This window comes from Macrobrachium nipponense, chromosome 6, assembly GCF_015104395.2.
Source record: "Macrobrachium nipponense isolate FS-2020 chromosome 6, ASM1510439v2, whole genome shotgun sequence".
Lineage (NCBI taxonomy): Eukaryota > Metazoa > Arthropoda > Malacostraca > Decapoda > Palaemonidae > Macrobrachium > Macrobrachium nipponense.
In genome coordinates, this window is record NC_061108.1 from 71,796,383 (window position 1) to 71,814,350 (window position 17,968).

Here is a 17,968-nt window from a genome sequence, read left to right on the forward strand (position 1 = left end):
ATATATATTATATATATATATTATATACTACATTAATCATCTTGATATGGTCATTGTTGGTGCTAATACTCCGCTTTTCTATGGACAAGTTCTTACTCACCATATGAATTGCATTAGTTCCTCACACACACACACACACACACACACACACACACATATATATATATATATATATTTATATATATAATTATATTTATATATATAAATATATATATATATAGATATAGATATAGTATATATCTTATATATATATATATTATATATATAATATATATAGTATACAGGCACTGTAGAGCTGCGGTTTATTAGGGTTGAAAAGTTGCCTAGGCATAATTAAGTGGTGTGTGTGTGTGTTGTGTGTGTAACAATCAGTTTTGAGCGCATTCCATTTATAAGTTTTTTTTTTATATTTATTTCTGTTGACGTTTTCACTTGGGGTTAGCGTTTATTGTTTGTAGTTTTCAGTATGTTTATATACTGTTATTAATAAAGTTGTCTCATTTTTCATTGACAATCCATAAGTAAACCTGTCGTATTTATGTAAACGTTGACAAGTGATGTTCCACGATTGGTTTTCTTCTAACGTATTTTATTTCTTTTTGAATTACCGCTAATGGAATATCATAGATTCAGTGGATACGTTTTTAAATAGTTTTATCTTAGATAAACACTTTGATATCTCTCTCTCTCTCTCTCTCAACTCGCGTACCTATGCATCGGGAGACTTGTAGGACGAAGAAGCTTGTAGCCTTGAAATTTGCTGCCTGTCTGGGCCCAGGAAAGCAAGACTTGCACCTGGTGGGCTCAGCGGGGTAACGTTGGCAATCTGATAGTGTTCTGTTGTTGCCGACTTTCCTCCCCTCCCCCGCCCTACCCACACATTAGACCCTCCCCCCTTCTCCATATCCCTTCCCGCCCTACCCTCTCACTCTCTCCTCTCAGCGACACATCGTATCTTTATTCCTCCCCTCTCTTCATAGGTAACCTTTATTTCGGATACTCACTCCCCTCCTTCTCTCTCTCTCTCTCTCTCTCTCTCTCTACTAAGAGTATTTTTTTTAACTGTTTATTCAATTTTTCCCGCTGTGCTTCTCGGTAATTAATCAGCTTTTGTATTTGAGTAGGCATTATTTGACATGTTTGTTTTTGGGTCACTACGAATGTCTAGTGGATGTTCCCAGTCACATGATTCATGTCGGAACATATCTTTATTCTCTGTCCATTCTGAAACGCTCATTTTTCGACGACATGCAAAAGAAATACTTTGAAATACTGCCCACGTTATGGAATCCTTACTTATTGTCAAAAGCTTCTGCGAATTGTCACCTTAATGCTGGAATTTAATTTGTGTATCCGTGTACATACTTGTAAAGGAAAGTATATTGAGTATTGACAATTCCATTCCACTGGGATGTGACCAAAAGTCATGATTGCGCTTCCAGATTTATTCTTGGAGCTTTCGTTGACATATTCAGAATCGCTTCGGTGTCACCTTCGACGGATAAGGAGAAACCAGGTTAATGTCTCACTGGTGTCCGGTTTTACAGACAGCGAAAAAGTTACATGTATGCATACCCAATTGTTTGGAATTTTTATGAATCTCTTCTTCTTCTTCTTCACCTTCAGCTTTTCCCATTTCTATATAGGGTCGCTGTTTCTAGTTGGTCTTTTCCATCTTCCTCTGTCCTGTACATCTTGTTCTCTTAGACCCTTTTCCTTCATGTCATTCAGTAATTCATCTTTCCACCTGAACATTGGCCTTCCCCTCCCCTTCTCCCTTCCACCCCCATGTTCATAACCATCTTACATACGTGTTCCTCTTCTCTCCTCATGGCATGACCAAACCATTCGAGTCTTCTTTCCTGAGCTGAAACCTCTAATACTTTGACTGTCTCCCTGATCAATTCATTCCTCAATTTTTATGAATATTCTTTCATTTTCTTCACCTACCGGTATTTTGTATATTCATGAACCCTCATGTTTTTGGTACGACCTTGAAAGCGGAAGAATAATCCGCCTCGTGTGTCTACTGCAGGGCTTCTTTTCGTTTACAAGAGACACTGAATACATTCGGCTTGTAAGCCTCACGTTTAAGGGTTTGTGGAACAAAGGGAAAATCGGGTCTAAACTCCTGCTGTTGCAAAGGACCATTGCTCTCTCTCTCTCTCTCTCTCCTCTCTCTCTCTCTCTCTCTCTCTCTCTCTCTCTCGAAATGTTACATTACTTAATCAAATGTTATTTTGCTATGTAACGAATGAATGTTTTATGCCCAACTTTTAAACTGTTTCACTCAATGTTTGTTGATTATCCAGTAAATAATTGAGGGTGTCTATAATTTTTACCGCATGTCACTTTTCTTTATGACGACTGTGGTATAACTCCGCAAATTCAACAACTTAATATTCAGATTGATTCAGATATTTTACGCTGATATTATTGATATGTTCTGTTTGTGTAGACTGCATTTTTCCTTGATGGAAAGTAACCACTATCGTTTCTTCTCTCTCCATGCAGATGGTGCAAGAAGGTCGAGGGCTGTGAGTAGCGGAGGCTGTGTGTGTGTGCCGCCATGCCCGGAGAGGAGAGGGGAGAGTCACCTCTGAAGGGATGCCCCCCGGCCCCCCCACACCCTCCTACTGACCCTGTCGACGCCCCCGCCCACCCACAACAGCAACAACAGGAGCAGCACCAGGAGAATCAGCACCAGCAGCAGGATAAGAAAGAACCTACGCCTACAAAGATGAGTCCTGAGGACGCTCCCTCCACCTCCCCCTTGGCGGGAGAGGAAGGTCCTGGACCCCTCGTTCAACAGGGTCCCAGTGCAACTTCCTCGTCGTCGTCTACATCGGCACCGTCAGCGTCGCCGCCCACAACGTTCAATCTGACATGTATGACGTGCCATACGCACTTCACATCAGCGGAATTGTACACGCGCCACCACTGCGTAGCTTCGGGCACGCCCGTGCAGGATGCCTTGACCGAGTCCTCGAGTGATGTGGAGAAGTTCGATGGCAAAATCGTGTACAATCCCGATGGGTCGGCGTACATCTTTGACTCTGAGATGAGTGAAGATGATGGGGGCGTGGCAGGGTTAGAGCTGCCCCAGCATGAGGGGTCCATCATAGACTCTCCCAGGCACCCACTCTCCACCACCGCCAGCCCCACCATCCCCACCATCGCCAACGCCATCTATGTGACCAAGAACCCCGCCTTCTATACCGCCCTTTACGGTCAAACCTTCACCTCGCTTATCCAGGATAACAAAGTTCCTGACGTTCCCATTGTTCATAACTACAGGGTCTTTACCGTTGGTGATAAAGACAGTGAAAATGAATGTAAAGACAGTGATAGCAAAAATAATAGTTCCAGTGAGAAAACAAAACTTCCATTATTAGACTACTCGCAAGTTCCAATTAAACCTATATTGATGTGTTTTGTATGTAAGTTGTCTTTTGGATATGTTAAATCGTTTATTGCCCATGCGATGGGCGACCATAGTGTAGTGCTGGTCGATGAGGAAAAGGACCTTTTGGCGGCCAAGAACGCCTCGGCCATCATTCAGTGTGCGGGTCGGGAGGAACCGCGAGTCTCGTTCCTAGAGCCAGTGATACCCCCTGGGCATGGCAGCAGCGGCAGCAGCAGTAGTAACGACTGCAGCAGCAGCAGCAGCAGCCAACCTGGGGGACCGCTGGCCACCCTGTTGCCCTCCAGGGCCCCCAGCGGTACCTCCCCATCCCCGCAGCCATCTTCACCTGTCAAGGCCGCGCACAACAACGATGCCCATCAGTCTGTGAGTGAGGAGGGACATACCCCTATAGTGAAAACTGAACTAACTGACTTTTATGACCTGGTGCGACAGCAGCAACAACAGCAACAGCAACATCAACAGCAACAGCAGCATCAGCATCAGCATCAGCAGCAACATCAGCAGCATCAGCTTCATCATCCACAACAGCAACCGAGAAATGACCCCTTTGCGGCGCCTCAACACCCAGCTGCCATTCGAACTCCAGATATAAGTCGAAAGTCACCTGTTTCTGCCCTTGGAGCCAATGGGCGAGCATCTGTCTCACCTGTCACTTCAATGTCACCAACAAGTTTTTCGCCTCTGCAGTCCCCTGTGACTCAGCTTACAGGTACCATCATTGGTGCTTGCCCAGAACACATGAGCGGACGACCTCAGGGTGTCAACTGTGACAAGTGTGACCTAATCCTTCAACAGTCACGACAGCTAGGGGGTCAAATGGCCTTCATGCATTCACGTAATTCCTGCAAGACGCTCAAGTGCCCCAAATGTAATTGGCATTATAAATACCAAGAAACCCTTGAGATTCACATGAAGGAAAAACACCCAGAGAATGAGTCCACTTGCATTTACTGTTTGACCAACCAGCCTCACCCTCGTCTTGCGCGAGGGGAAACTTACACCTGTGGTTATAAACCCTACCGATGTGAGGTGTGCAATTACTCTACTACTACCAAAGGTAATCTTTCCATTCATATGCAGAGTGACAAACATCTTAACAACATGCAGGAGTTGCAGAATGGTGGCATGCCCAATGTAGATGGCCCATTGGGCTCTCAGTCCCTGACATCTCAGCAACAAAGTCCATCTGGTGCTATTTACTCTGCACCAAAAACACCTACACCATCAACCACACCAGCACCCATGCAACAGCAAAAGCCAAAACCTGTATGGCGCTGTGATGTTTGCAACTACGAGACCAACGTTGCAAGGAATTTAAGAATTCACATGACTAGTGAAAAGCACACCCATAACATGATGGTTTTGCAGCAGAATGTGAAACACATGCAGCAGTTGAGTGCATTGCAAGGGAGTGGAGGTAGCGGTAGTGGACAGATTGATCCTATGGCACTGCTTCAGTATGCTGGTAACCCTGCTGCTGCCGCTGCCATGATGGGTAACTTGGGTGTGAGTGAAAAACCACCAATGCCAGAGGCTGCCTTGGCTGACCTTGCTTATAATCAAGCACTTCTCATTCAGATGATGTCTGGAGGTCAGATGCCACCAGGTGGACCTCCAGGTGGACCCCTGGGTCATGGTCCTGGACCACACATGGGACATGGTGGCCCATTGAGCCATGGTGGAGATCAGCCGGGACCTCACTTTGATCTTGGACTCAACCCTGAATCTCTTGAGCCTCCCCCTGAACCAGTTCCCCCTAACCCTCGGCATGCATTCACCTGTTGTGTATGCTCGGCATTTTCCACCGACTCTTTAGAACAGCTCAATCTTCACCTGCAACTCGATCGGTCCAAAGCCAACGAAAACGAGGTGCTTTTGGTGGTGGCAGGGAATTACATCTGCAAACTGTGTTCATACAAAACAAACCTCAAAGCTAATTTCCAGTTACACTGTAAAACCGACAAACATCTTCAAAAGCTGCAACATGTGAATCATATCTTAGAAGGGGGTCCTCGGAATGAGTGGAAACTCAAGTACTTGTCCAATACCAATCCTTTACATGTGAGGTGTAACCTTTGTGAATATTATACAAACAGCGTGCACAAACTTCAACTGCACGCGGCCCACCAAAGGCACGAAGTTCTCAATGTACTCTTCCGACATTTGTGTGTAACTGAACAACAGTTCATGGAAGACAGAAGACAATACACCTGTGCCCTATGTAACTTCACTACCAGGGCCAAGTTGCAATTGCTGCATCACATTAGATCCATGCGGCATTTGCAGATGGAGCAACTGCATCAGATACAACGGCACGCAGAAGGAAAAGGCGGAACGCAGCAAGATATTGGAGAAATCTTCAAAGTTGAGGAGATTATGGATGACGATGGCAGACATACACCAACTGGTAAGTTGTAGGAACATGTGTTCCCCAATTAATGACATTTTGATGGTATTTGTTGTGGTTTCTCATCTCTTGTGTTTTTTATTATATTTTCATTTTTTATCAGTCTTGTGTGCTTCTTTATTTTGCGTCATTTGTAACCATCATAATTGGTTTCTCGAGTCTTTGTGCCATTATGATGTTAACATCGCTTGGCTTTTGTATATTTTCCCATTATATGATACCTTTATTTCCCTTTTAGTTGTTTTGTAGAATTTTAGAATGCTTGTAATGGTTTTCTTAATTAATTTACAGAAGTGGTAGGTAATTTTGATTAATTGTGCATGTACCTTGTTGCTATTTTATTTGTCTAGATCCATTTGCCCATTTTATTTTTTTATTTTACTAAGTTGTATGTTAATCTTACGAAATAATTTTACCAGGTTGTAAGTATTCTAGGAAATGTCAAACACAGTAGTTAGTGTTATATTAAGGTGTAAGAACAGTGCCAGTTTATTTTGCCATCTGTATAGGTATCTATCGGTATTATATTATTTAAGCAACGATAGAGTCACCATCTATATACTTTGTATTTGTTGTGTAGGTTATTATTTTGTATCGGTAACAGGTAACGATAAACTCTCATTGTTATTGTTGATTATTGAAGATTATCAGTGTCTGTTCCATCTTGCCCTTTATTCTAGAGCAGCAGATTTTTATCAATCCTTTAGCTCGCTCTCGTGTTTTGCGCACCTTGTTCGTAGGTTTCTCATCTGTAAATTTAAGTAATACAAGTAAATTTCGATATCAACATTATCTTGACTTCGCCGAAAAAATGGATTAGCATACATTTATAAAATATTGTTTATCATTTTTCACATTTAAAAAAACTTTTTATATAAATTTTCATGAAAACAAAAGTAATCAGAATGAATTGATTGGTTTCGATATTTGGAATGCTTGAACTGTTATTTTTGCAACCAACAAAGGAACTTTCTGCTTCAATAATGAATGTGGGTAATTGGAAAGAAAATGAAAAGAGAGAAAGCGTCTATGGCAGCATTTCATTGGTACGGGAGGGAATGTGTGTGTGTATACATATATTCAGGCTTATATAGTCTAGGTTGGTCGGGTAACTTGGTAGGGGGAGGCTTACTTGGGTAGGGATATAAGGGCGGGGGGGGGGGGGGGGGGGCGAGGGGGGGCGATTCTCGCGTGCTCACAATTGCGAGAAGTGGTGGTCGTCACCGCGCTTTTATTATTTTAGGAGAAGCAGGCAATGAGAGCTAGTTCAGGGTTTTATTTATGGCACCTTCAGAATGCCAGCTTTACCTCCCATTCACCTCCTCCTACCCAATTCCTTACCTCCCCCACCCAACTCCCCCTCTATACAACTCTATACAACCTCCACTGAACCCATCCGACCCCATATAGCACATAACTTGATAAGGGGGCTTCCTACAGAAGGAAAGCGTATTTAAGGGAAACCAGCTTCCCCCCCCCCCCCCCCCCCCCGCTGTTCTGTGTTATAGTAAGGTTATTGAAAAAAATGCAGACGCCATTGCTTAGTCAAAAGACTCCTGTCAGGAACAGAGAAGTGTGATATGTTTATTTGTTTGTTTAAGGTCTGTATTCCTGCCTCACGACATCTAAAGTAAATTATCCTTCTTCCTCTCACCATATTGGAGCGGGTCGTGTGTTATGCTTTGAAGTCTAAAGACACGCCCATGCAACTAAGTACATTGCCGCAAGGTCGTTTGCGTTTTTATACAAGAGACTCGCCGGAAGTGCTGCATTGGACTCCGTCTCTCTTAGGCTTGAAATTCCGCTTACGGGTGCTACCTGGCATTTGAGTGGTTGACTATATTAAATGCTTGCTTTCCTTTAAGACTGGGAGTTTTCTAGTCTTAAACTATATACTGTCCTTAATTTCTAGGCAATGTGGTCTTTTTCACACACACATAAATACATCCATTCCTATAATATATATATATATATATATCTATATATATAATATTATATATATATATATTATATATGCAGAAGCTAGGTACTATGTCGTGCCACTAAGTTAATGGGGATACAATCCACAATGATGTAAAATCGTTCTATAGTTTTATAAGCTGTTGTACAAGAAATGTGTATTTTATAAAACAGAAGGATTTTACATTATTGTGGATTGTATCCCCATACATAACATACATACACGCACACACACACACACACACACACACATATATATATATATATATATATATATATATATATATATATATACGTATATGGGTGTGTGTATGTGTGGTTGGTTTGTCTTTGTGCGTCTGTTTCTGTTTGTCTGTGTATTATGAAATAAACCTCCTAATACCCAGATTAAAATCTCCCTGTTTGCCCTTACGCAGTAGTCGGGTTGTAAAGTTTCCTCTTTTCTAGAACGAAGATCCCGAGTGCGTGCGTGAGTACATATCGTGATTTTCTCACGTGTTTGTGTCTTATCGACTTGAGAGAACACTAGAGAGGAACCATGGAGTTATATTGCACTTCGGAATGAATGAATGAACAATAAATGGGGTTTCCCCCAATAAAACACCGAGAGGCAAGGTTACCAAAGGTTATTTTGGGGCATTTGGTAGGGGGAGGAACGAGTGTAGACTCTCATTTGTTTTTCACCGCAAACCACACCTCTCTCTCTCTCTCTCTCTCTCTCTCTCTCTCTCTCTCTCTCTCTCTCATGCGATGTTAGGTAGCGCTAAATCATTTTTTTACCAATTGTTTTGTTTTCACTTGCGTGTTCATTATTAATGTCATGCGGGTTTAAATTTTAAGATATTTACCTAACAAAAATGTATTGCCTTTGTTAATTCTGAATATTATTGTATTTGTTGCTAATTCATTTTAGTTTTGGTATTTATCGTAAAGCATTTCCACCATTACCGTTTACTTTCAATGTCATGCGATGGTTCGATCCTCTGCCATGGGCTGGGAAACCTGACAGTTGTTTAATGACATTTGCGGTGACAAGCCCCGAGCGCGACACCTTACCGCTGGAGAATTTGCGCCTGTAATTTCTGTTTTGCTCTGTTATGAAGGTACAATTCATATAGCATAATTCAGTATAATGATTTTTTTCATTTTATTTAACTCATGGTGTAATTGAAATCCCCTCTCTCTCTCTCTCTCTCTCTCTCTCTCTCTCTCTCTCTCTCTCTCTCTCTCTCGTGCGTAGTGCCATCGTGTATACTTGATTTATTCTGACAGCTTCTATATTTGCCATCTCATGCGATACGACCATACCGTATTTTTCACCATGTTAGTTCGTTCATTGATAATTTCAGCGAATGTATCGGGTGGTTTTAGTTCTTTTTGGAAACGTACTTAAATGTTATAATGCCATATTGTCTTTGAGCGTGGGTTTTTAAACTCCCTTTTTTTATTTATTGACATGATTACTTATAACTTGCAGTTACTTGTTACCCGCTGCTTTCGTAAAATTTTTGTACTAGTGCAATGAGATTACTTCTGAGGCGTTATATTACCAAATCGCAGTTTTTTTACTAAAACTTATTTTATAAAAAAAAAAATATGGACCTAATATCTGATATAGAAATGTGTAGCTAATATCTACTCATAGTGCTCTGTGTTGTCATTCGTAATCAGAAATTTGTAGTTTATTCTCTGAATATAATGCTGTGCATTTTAAAATCATCTGTATTTTAAACATTAATATTGTTTTTAGATAATACGTACACGATGACTTTCTCCTTACATTTAAATTTATCATTGTTGTGAATCTTCTTGTGATACTTTTTCTGTATTGACACATAATTAGTTTTGCAGAAGTTATCTCCTGTTTGAAGACAGGCGATATTAGTGTCGTGCTCTTTCCCAAATGACTTCTCTTTCAAGACTCGTTCGCATATAGTAGTATAATGCCAACTATTTCGGGAAGCAATCGGCCGCCGGATAATTGCACGACCACGGTGTATCCTAAGAGTTAATTTATTCGTGTGGCTCTTGTGAAATTCTTGTGATAATGGAGGCTTAGGAAGCTGATCACGTAGGTCTACTTTTTTTGGGGGGGCGGTGTGGGGGGGAGAGGGGGCGCTCCCAGTTGTGTAATCCAGCGATGGTCTTTAATTAATTTTTTATTTCCCATAACGGGTAGCCAGGTCCCGATGGACAATCTTCTCTTATTCCTTTCAAAGACCGATTTTGTTTTATTTTGATCCGAGAGAGAGAGAGAGAGGAGAGAGAGAGAGAGAGAGAGAGAGATGACAGTGACAGAACATCTTTTTTTGTGATGTAGTCGGCGGGTCAGGTGTCTGTAGGCTGTGCGATAATGATTGTATATCGTCACTGTTTACTACTCAAGTTCTCCAGTGTGCGTGTATTGTTTTATATCAGAATGTACACTATTTCCTTTATCAAAGATTAAGTATTTCGGTTTCAATAATTGTACACTAAAAATTCATCATTAATAGAGTCTCTCTCTCTCTCTCTCTCTCTCTCTCTCTCTCTCTCTCTCTCTCTCTCTCTCTCTCTAAGCTTAAACACTCATGGTGTTTTGTGTTCATCCGTCTATCATGATGATCGTGGCGCTGGGCAACCAGGATTAATTCGTCCTGCTAAGAAATGAAATACTCGTTTGGTCTAAAACTTCAGTATTTATGTTAGTGCGTTCAACCCATGTAACTTTACCCAAGATGATCCCAGCCCTTTGCTTCTTTCCTCAATACTTTGTGATCCATTATCAGATAATTCTGAGTATTTTTTTCAAGTCAAAAGTATTACGTTAGAAAAGTGACACACAGTGCCTTTGATTGTTTGCTGACTCACGCGCCATTGCGTTCGTAGCCGATCATACTCTGTTCGCCCAGACATGTCTGAGCATAATCAGGCATCTAGGGACCGTTATCATTCGCAGTGATAAGCTACACAGAGCCATTCATATAGTCCCTATCAGAACTGGTGTCTCATTACTCTTCTTTGAGGGGATTTTGGTGATGTGGCATTGTGCAGTGTGGTTTTCAGTGTTAGTTCGTGTAGGACAATTTTGTATGCATTAATCTCAATTTTTGGTTTTAGTTTCCTTTATTATTATTATTATTATTATTATTATTATTATTATTATTATTATTATTATTTTATTATTATTATTATTATTATTATTATTATCGTTAAAATGTTGCCATATTGAAGTTGAGTTTGATTTGCGCATTCAGTGTCATCTTCAGGCATATGCCACTATATCTGCGTCTCCAGTTGCACTTTACATATATGATAATTGTCGAGAGACATACGCAATTGTATAGCCTACTGTCGTTAAGTCTAATTTGAAGGCGAAACTGCAGGTTGGGACAACTGTACGAAATTAGGAACGACATTTGACGTCAAGCTACTGATGTTATGTCTTGAGCGAAAGTCTAAAATGAAAATTGAAGAAATGATCCCGTACCTTGAACTTAAACAGCCAAGTAACACTCCGTGCTAGCTCCGCTTTAGGTGTATTTTGTCTTAACCGAACCCAGTAAAGATAATCTAATCTTAATTGCAGTGTCAGTGCGCCTGTTGGACGTTATTACGGGTAAATGTGTAGCGGTTTCTTACATTTAAAAGTTGCTGGCCTTAATCTATTGATCGCTTTAATTGAATCTCGCTGGAAATCATCATCATCGTTACCATCATCAACATGGTCTATGAACAAGCGTGGGCAACAACGGGTACCTCCAATTACTTTGATTAAACCTGGAAGTTTAGTCAGTTGTCTCGTAAATTTGATAGCGATCGTGCCTGGAAATGATAATCGACCTTATCTTGTTATTCTTTAATCTGAGCGTTCTCTCCTCTCCTTCCTTTTCCGGCTTTTCTCCCCAGCTGTTATTGGCGTCATTGTTGCCAGTGTGGTTGTTGTCATGATCATCGGGTATTTTCTTCTTATGTTTGTTATTGTCAATATTTCTCATCACTTTATTGATATGTAGAGGTTATCATTGTTCTATTTTCATTGCTATTTATATATACCTGTTTTGATCATTGTTGTGATTTTTACCTTGTTATTATCGTACTTCATGTTTTCTAGTTGATGTCAGACAGCGGCGTGAATTCTCTTCAAGACGTTCAGATACCCCCTTCCTCCATTCTTTGCTCTCTCTCTCTCTCTCTCTCTCTCTCTCTCTCTCTCTCTCTCTCTCTCTCTCTCTCCGAAGATTGTTCAATGGCCAAAAAAGAAAAAAGAAAATCCTGAAGTCGCTTAGAGTTTGAAATAGTTGCCATTAATCATGGAAAATTCATGTTAATCGCGACCATAATTTTATCAAATTACTTTTCCTCTCTCGCCAACATTTAATTTTCAAATGAGACTTAACTTTTGATGAGCTGCTGAATACTTAAAAGTAATTACGGCCAGTATGTCGGTGACGATAAGCAGTGCGTTAAAAAGTTGAAAGAAATTTCAGCCTTTATTGTTTTTGTTTCAAGCCGAATGCTGTCTGCGCGGGCGTGGTGATTCATCGGTGATTATCTGGAAGAGTTTTTAGTCATTTAGACCCTTAGTTCAAGGGAATTCGTCCCTCTTGAGAGAAGGAAGGTATGGTGTCTTCCACATAAAGCACATTCAGTTTATATTTTGTTCAGATTTTCATCGTGTTACTACTACTACAAGTACTACTACTACTTCTTCTTCTTCTTCAGTACCTTAAAAGGGTAACGAATTGTTACGGAAACTTATGACGGCTTCCATTGTCGTTGATGTAAAAGCACCTAATAGGTCATGTAATTGAACAAAAAATCTATAAAGTCGTAATTTAATTTACAATTGTCGTAGTCTCAACCAGACTTCTAAATGTCACATGATAATTGTTCCTGTCTTTTATTTTCGTGTAGTCTAAAGGTCGGTCTAATTATGTGTGACCCAGACCAAGATACCGCAAGGAAATCTGTATGGCCGGCCAGTCCATCGAAATGGGAGGGATTTTTTTTTTTCTAGCCATGATTATTCTGCGGTCTCTTTTTCTGTCCCTTTTGTTAAAGTTCGGATTGTTCTTTCGCTTCTGTAGCCTTTGATTTGATAATCTCAATCTCGCGTTTTTCCCTCTCGCTCGACGTTTTCTAGAAATTTTTCAATTTCCATTATATATATATATATATATATATATATATATCTATATATATATATATATATATATATATATATATATATATATATATATAATTTAGAATTACAGTTGTACTCAAGTCAAAAGATGTAGTTTTTGTCTCTCTGCTCTTGGTGTTGGTCCAGTTTCAATATCTTGGAAGAGACGAAAAATATTTGTGCATGTTGTCCCCTTCAACCGCAATTCTGACGGAGCAACTGTTGTCTGATTGTTTTTGTCAAGTAGGATTGCCTTGTGGTTTGAAAGCCGAATGAGGGGCATGAGAAAGGTGTCGGATTCTATGTGCCTCCCGCCATTGATCGGCAATTGTTTTCCGCGCTAAGGGTTTGTTTTTGTCTACCCCGGGGCCTCCCCTTATTTGATGCTTATGCTTCTCTGTCGTAAGGATCAAACATAGGCCCAAATGAATGGAAGTAATCAAAGCAAAGCCTCAAGTCATTTAGGAGAGCTAAAGCAATAATCATGGCGAAAAGGTAATTAGCCCGAAGCATATTCTCTTAAACAGAAATACACACAATAACAGAAGGTCTCTCTCTCTCTCTCTCTCTCTCTCTCTCTCTCTCTCTCTCTCTCTCTCTCTCTCTCTCTCTATTGATAAAGTGATTAGTCAAGACTTCAGCTTTCTTCACCTACGTCGTGCATCATATAATCAATAAAGCTTGCTGTATGTGTGGACAAAATTGGTAATGTCAACTTTTGCCCAAGTTTAACACAGTGTTAAATAAAAAGGGCCCTGTTTCATTTATTTATTTATTTATTTATTTATTTATTTATTGGTTCTCAAGTTAGGGTGGTAGCGACAAGTAGGTATTATTTGCTTCTTACCTATAGTGTTCTTTCATTGTATGGGAGCATCATACCCAGCTCCATATTGGTTTTCTGTTAATGGTACAGTGTTATAAGGAAACTTGTTCGCATATAATCGTGTGGTGTGTGTCTGTTTGTTTGAGTATTCTCGTTAGTGCGTTGATATCTGTATACGTTGTTTCTCACTTCTGTCCACTTACTTATTAATTTTGTTTTGTGTTGGCTTTCGTAGAAAGACATATTTTTGGCATCCTCTGAAAATCTTTTTTTAACCTCAATAATTATAAAAAATATGTTTAGAAAGGAGTACATATCCTTTATACTTTTTGCGGGCGTGAAAGTAAAGGCGGTATCTTATAGTGTGGTTTGTGTACTTAGCGTTTGTTGATATTATCCCAGTTAGAAACCTGTCGATCATGGGTTGTAATTATGAACCCAGGTTTCCCGGTAACCATAATTTATTTTCGAAAGTAAAGAATTATCCCATCGATGGGTTATTGTGTTATGGTTTTCCAAGTGATTACAATAATAGTTCCCGAGGTGCCATTATTACCTTTTATATTCCTGCCGCCATTAGTGTTTTACTCCAACGTTTCTTTTCTCAGTATTTTGAAGACTAATTTTTTGTATACGATTTAGAACTTTAATTTTTTTGGAGTACATTGATTTGTCCGTGATGTTTAGTATTCTGCCATTTCGGCTTACAGCGAGCATTGTCAAGTTAGATGCCTGTCAAGCTTTGTATTAAAAGGGTAATGATTATAATTACTTTTTTCAGATTTGGGTTGTTACAAGTTACATGGCGATGCAATACTAAAATATTTGCTGTTTCGATTTCTTATATATATATATATATATATATATATATATATATATATATATATATATATATATAATGTGTGTGTGTGTGTGTGTATTATAAGCATACATAACACACACTCACACACACATACACACACACATATATATAATACATATCTATATATATATATATATCTATATTAATATAATATATATATATATTTGTGTTTGAATGCATATTTGTAAAGAAGAGAGGGGGAGAGAGTCTCAAACTTGTGTTTCTTTTTCCTGCTCATTTTTCATACTTGTGCTAGCAGGGTGCGGGCCATCCCCAGTTTGATCTCATTACTACTCATTAGGTGAGATTACTAGCCGCTCGCCTTGCACTGTCTGCTTCTCCTGCTGCTGCTGCTGCTGCTGTGTTGCCGTTGCTGCTGCCTGCCTGCTTTTCCTGCTAAACCTTGGTTCTTGCTTCGTCTGCTGTTGCTCGTAATGATGTTCGTGTTATTTTTTATGCTTAGGGTTGCAAATGTGTAGAATGTTGCGTGCGAATGTTATGTGGCTGAGGTTGTTTTCATTACTCGTATAGCTATGGCTGTTGATCGTCATATGTGCCGTGTTCGTTTGTATTTGTACGTGCGTGGTGGTTTGAACGCTCTCTTCTGTTTGCTTCTTTCTTGAAGTTTTTATTCATTCTTCTTTGGGGGCCGCTGTATGTTTCCCAGTACTTCTTTCTTCTAATTCCATTCATCAGTGGTTAATTATCTGGAAATTGTACATTATTATATGTTGCTCTCTCTCTCTCTCTCTCTCTCTCTCTCTCTCTCTCTCTCTCTCTCTCTCTCTCGTGTGGTGAAATTACATATTTACATATATTTCAGCGTGTTTAACCGCGAGCATCTTGTTACGCAAATTTTCAGTATTGGCTCATCGACTGATGTGTTTGGGTCCACTTCATGATCCTTCGGGAGGTTTGTCATTGTAGCAGTTCCTCGTTGGATGAGTGGTTTTCGCGGTCGGCTACCAATCGGGTGGTCCGAAGTTCGATCTAGGCTCGGCCAGCGCGAAGTTAGAGGAGTTTATTTCTGTTTGATGTAATGTGGTTCGGATCCCACAAGAAGCTGTAGGTCGCGTTGCCAGGTAACCAGCTGGTTCCTAGCCAAGTAAAAATATCTAAATCTTCGGGCCAGCCTAGGTGAGCTGTTGATGAGGTCAGCGGTCTGGTTAAACTAAGATATACTTATCTTGTTATTGTAGTGACGAGAAATTCGTTGTTTCTTTTCTTTGTGAAACCAGTGCATGGTTATTATATTTAGACGTGAAGATGGGTTCATCGACAGCTCCTTTTCCATTTCCTCTGGTATCACTTAACACCTCAGAACACTCACACCGCTGGAAATACCTTCAACAGGATGCTCACGTCTTGTGAATGTCCTCAGATTGGACGTGTTTCAAGAATGTACTCAGTTACACAAGACTTTCCTTAGTCATGGAGTGAGCAGGGCACAGGAAGCGAGCTAATCTTCCCCATATAATTCTCCCCCAAAAGAAACCCCCTTGGAGTTAATTCTGCATCGTGTGGTTAAAATGTACAGCTATTAAACGTGCCAAGGACATATCACTTAATATCCTTATGATTACAATTGGCCAGAGCCGTCCATGGTGGCGCCTCACTCACTCAGGGTTTTTTCTCTATTTTTTTTTTTTTTTTTTTTTTCCAACACCTCTCCGTCCATGTCTCCGCCGTTTTATGCAAATTAGTACTGTTACTTATGTTTGCTTTCGTGTATATATATATATATATATATATATATATATATATATATATATATATATATATATATTACCATTGTTCTTATTCGAAATACAGCCACCTTTGAGAGAGCAGTTGATCTCTCTCTCTCAGGTGTCGTGTTCAAACTTTCTTAGTATTGTATTGCTTACATGCACTGTCAAGAGATTTGTCCCTGTTCCTGATACCTAAAGATGATGTTGCGCAACAACCCCCATTCTCTCTCTCTCTCTCTCTCTCTCTCTCTCTCTCTCTCTCTCTCTCTCTCTCTCGTCTCTCTCTCGTCTTTTTCTCTCCTACTCGTTCTCCTCTCTCAGTCTCTTCTCTCCTCTCATCTCTCTCTCTCTATCTCTCTCTCTCTCCTCTCTCTCTCGCCGTCTTTTCTCTCTCTCTCTTTCTCTCGCTCTCCTCTCTCTCTCTCTCTCTCTCTCTCACCACCTTTGCCTTTCCTGTCTTTACTCCTACTCACCATGGTAATGAATCCGTATAAGAATGAAATAATTTTGAAATCCCTATACACGTGTTTCTGCTTCGTTGTCTATTTGGGGATTAATCATTACTTTTTTTATTTATTTATATGTATCTTTGATTCTGTTATATAATCGATTTTTTTATGTTAGTGTAGTTGCTTTTTATACTGTGCATAATCAGCAGACCCATGTGTAATACTCTTCCTAATTTCCAAATGTTGGTATTAGCATTCGTCAGCCATTAATATTATCAACAATATTCGCACTGCAGTCCACTGGCCTCCCACCGCCGTAGTCAGTGTTCGGAATCCATATTGATGGTGGCAATGAGCAGCCCTGGGTCCCACCCAGGAGTGTCCAAGAAGCCATACGTCAACACGAGGAAGAGTCTCGGTTTCGCATTTGGTTTCATCTTTTTTCACCTTCATTCACTTCCGATCATCATCTATTTTTTTATTATCTTTGATTTTTATCTTTGTTCTTCTCAGTTTTGCTTGTATATATTTATTTTGAGAGGCTAACAAATACTCTAAAGTATCATTCTGATAGTATGGTTGTGAAGAAATATAGAGGTAGGAAAATATGATTTAAAGTTTCAATGATTCGCCATTCCAGTTCTTTGACTGCGAGCGAGTGTGTGTGAATGTATGCGTTTGTGATCTCTGTATATGTGCCTTTGTGCACACTTGAGCGTTTGTGAGCGTTCGCTGCGAGATTTGACTTCGGCTCTTATTCCCCTAATGAGGCCGGACACTAAGCTTAAACTCTGGTCCGAACGCTGTGTAGCCTTAATGTCATTTAGATCATTAACTGGTTTAGGAAGAGACAGCGAAGCCTCTTTGTTATATTCTGTCGCTCAGTCGGTCGTTAGTCTTGGTCAGCAAGACATCCCAGCCGTGATCTCATTTGTGCTTCGGTGGCGTCATTGGAAGTTACTTCTCGGCGTATTCATTACAAGTTACTTGCTCGGGGTCTTTGGAAATTACTCCTCGGATTCATTCATCAGTTACTTGCTCGGCGTCATTGGAAATTACTTCTCGGATTCATTCATTAGAAGTTACTTGTTCGGCGTCAGTGGAAATAATAGTCCGTTTTTTGAATTGATGGGACGGGGGCTGAACTGCGGGGGAAATCTCC

The 17,968-nt window shown here is 40.2% G+C and overlaps 1 protein-coding gene across 5 annotated transcripts in view; it reads left to right on the forward strand.

Annotated features, from left to right (window-relative positions):
- LOC135216687 (zinc finger homeobox protein 3-like) overlaps positions 1-17,968 on the forward strand; it is a 248,570-nt gene that overhangs the window by 219,695 nt on the left and 10,907 nt on the right. For all 5 annotated transcript variants that reach the window (XM_064252095.1, XM_064252093.1, XM_064252096.1 and 2 more), the window contains exon 2: positions 2,515-5,834. In XM_064252095.1, the coding sequence (XP_064108165.1) occupies positions 2,570-5,834 (3,265 nt within the window). In that variant the 5' untranslated portion in view covers positions 2,515-2,569. The remainder of the gene's footprint in view (positions 1-2,514; positions 5,835-17,968) is intronic.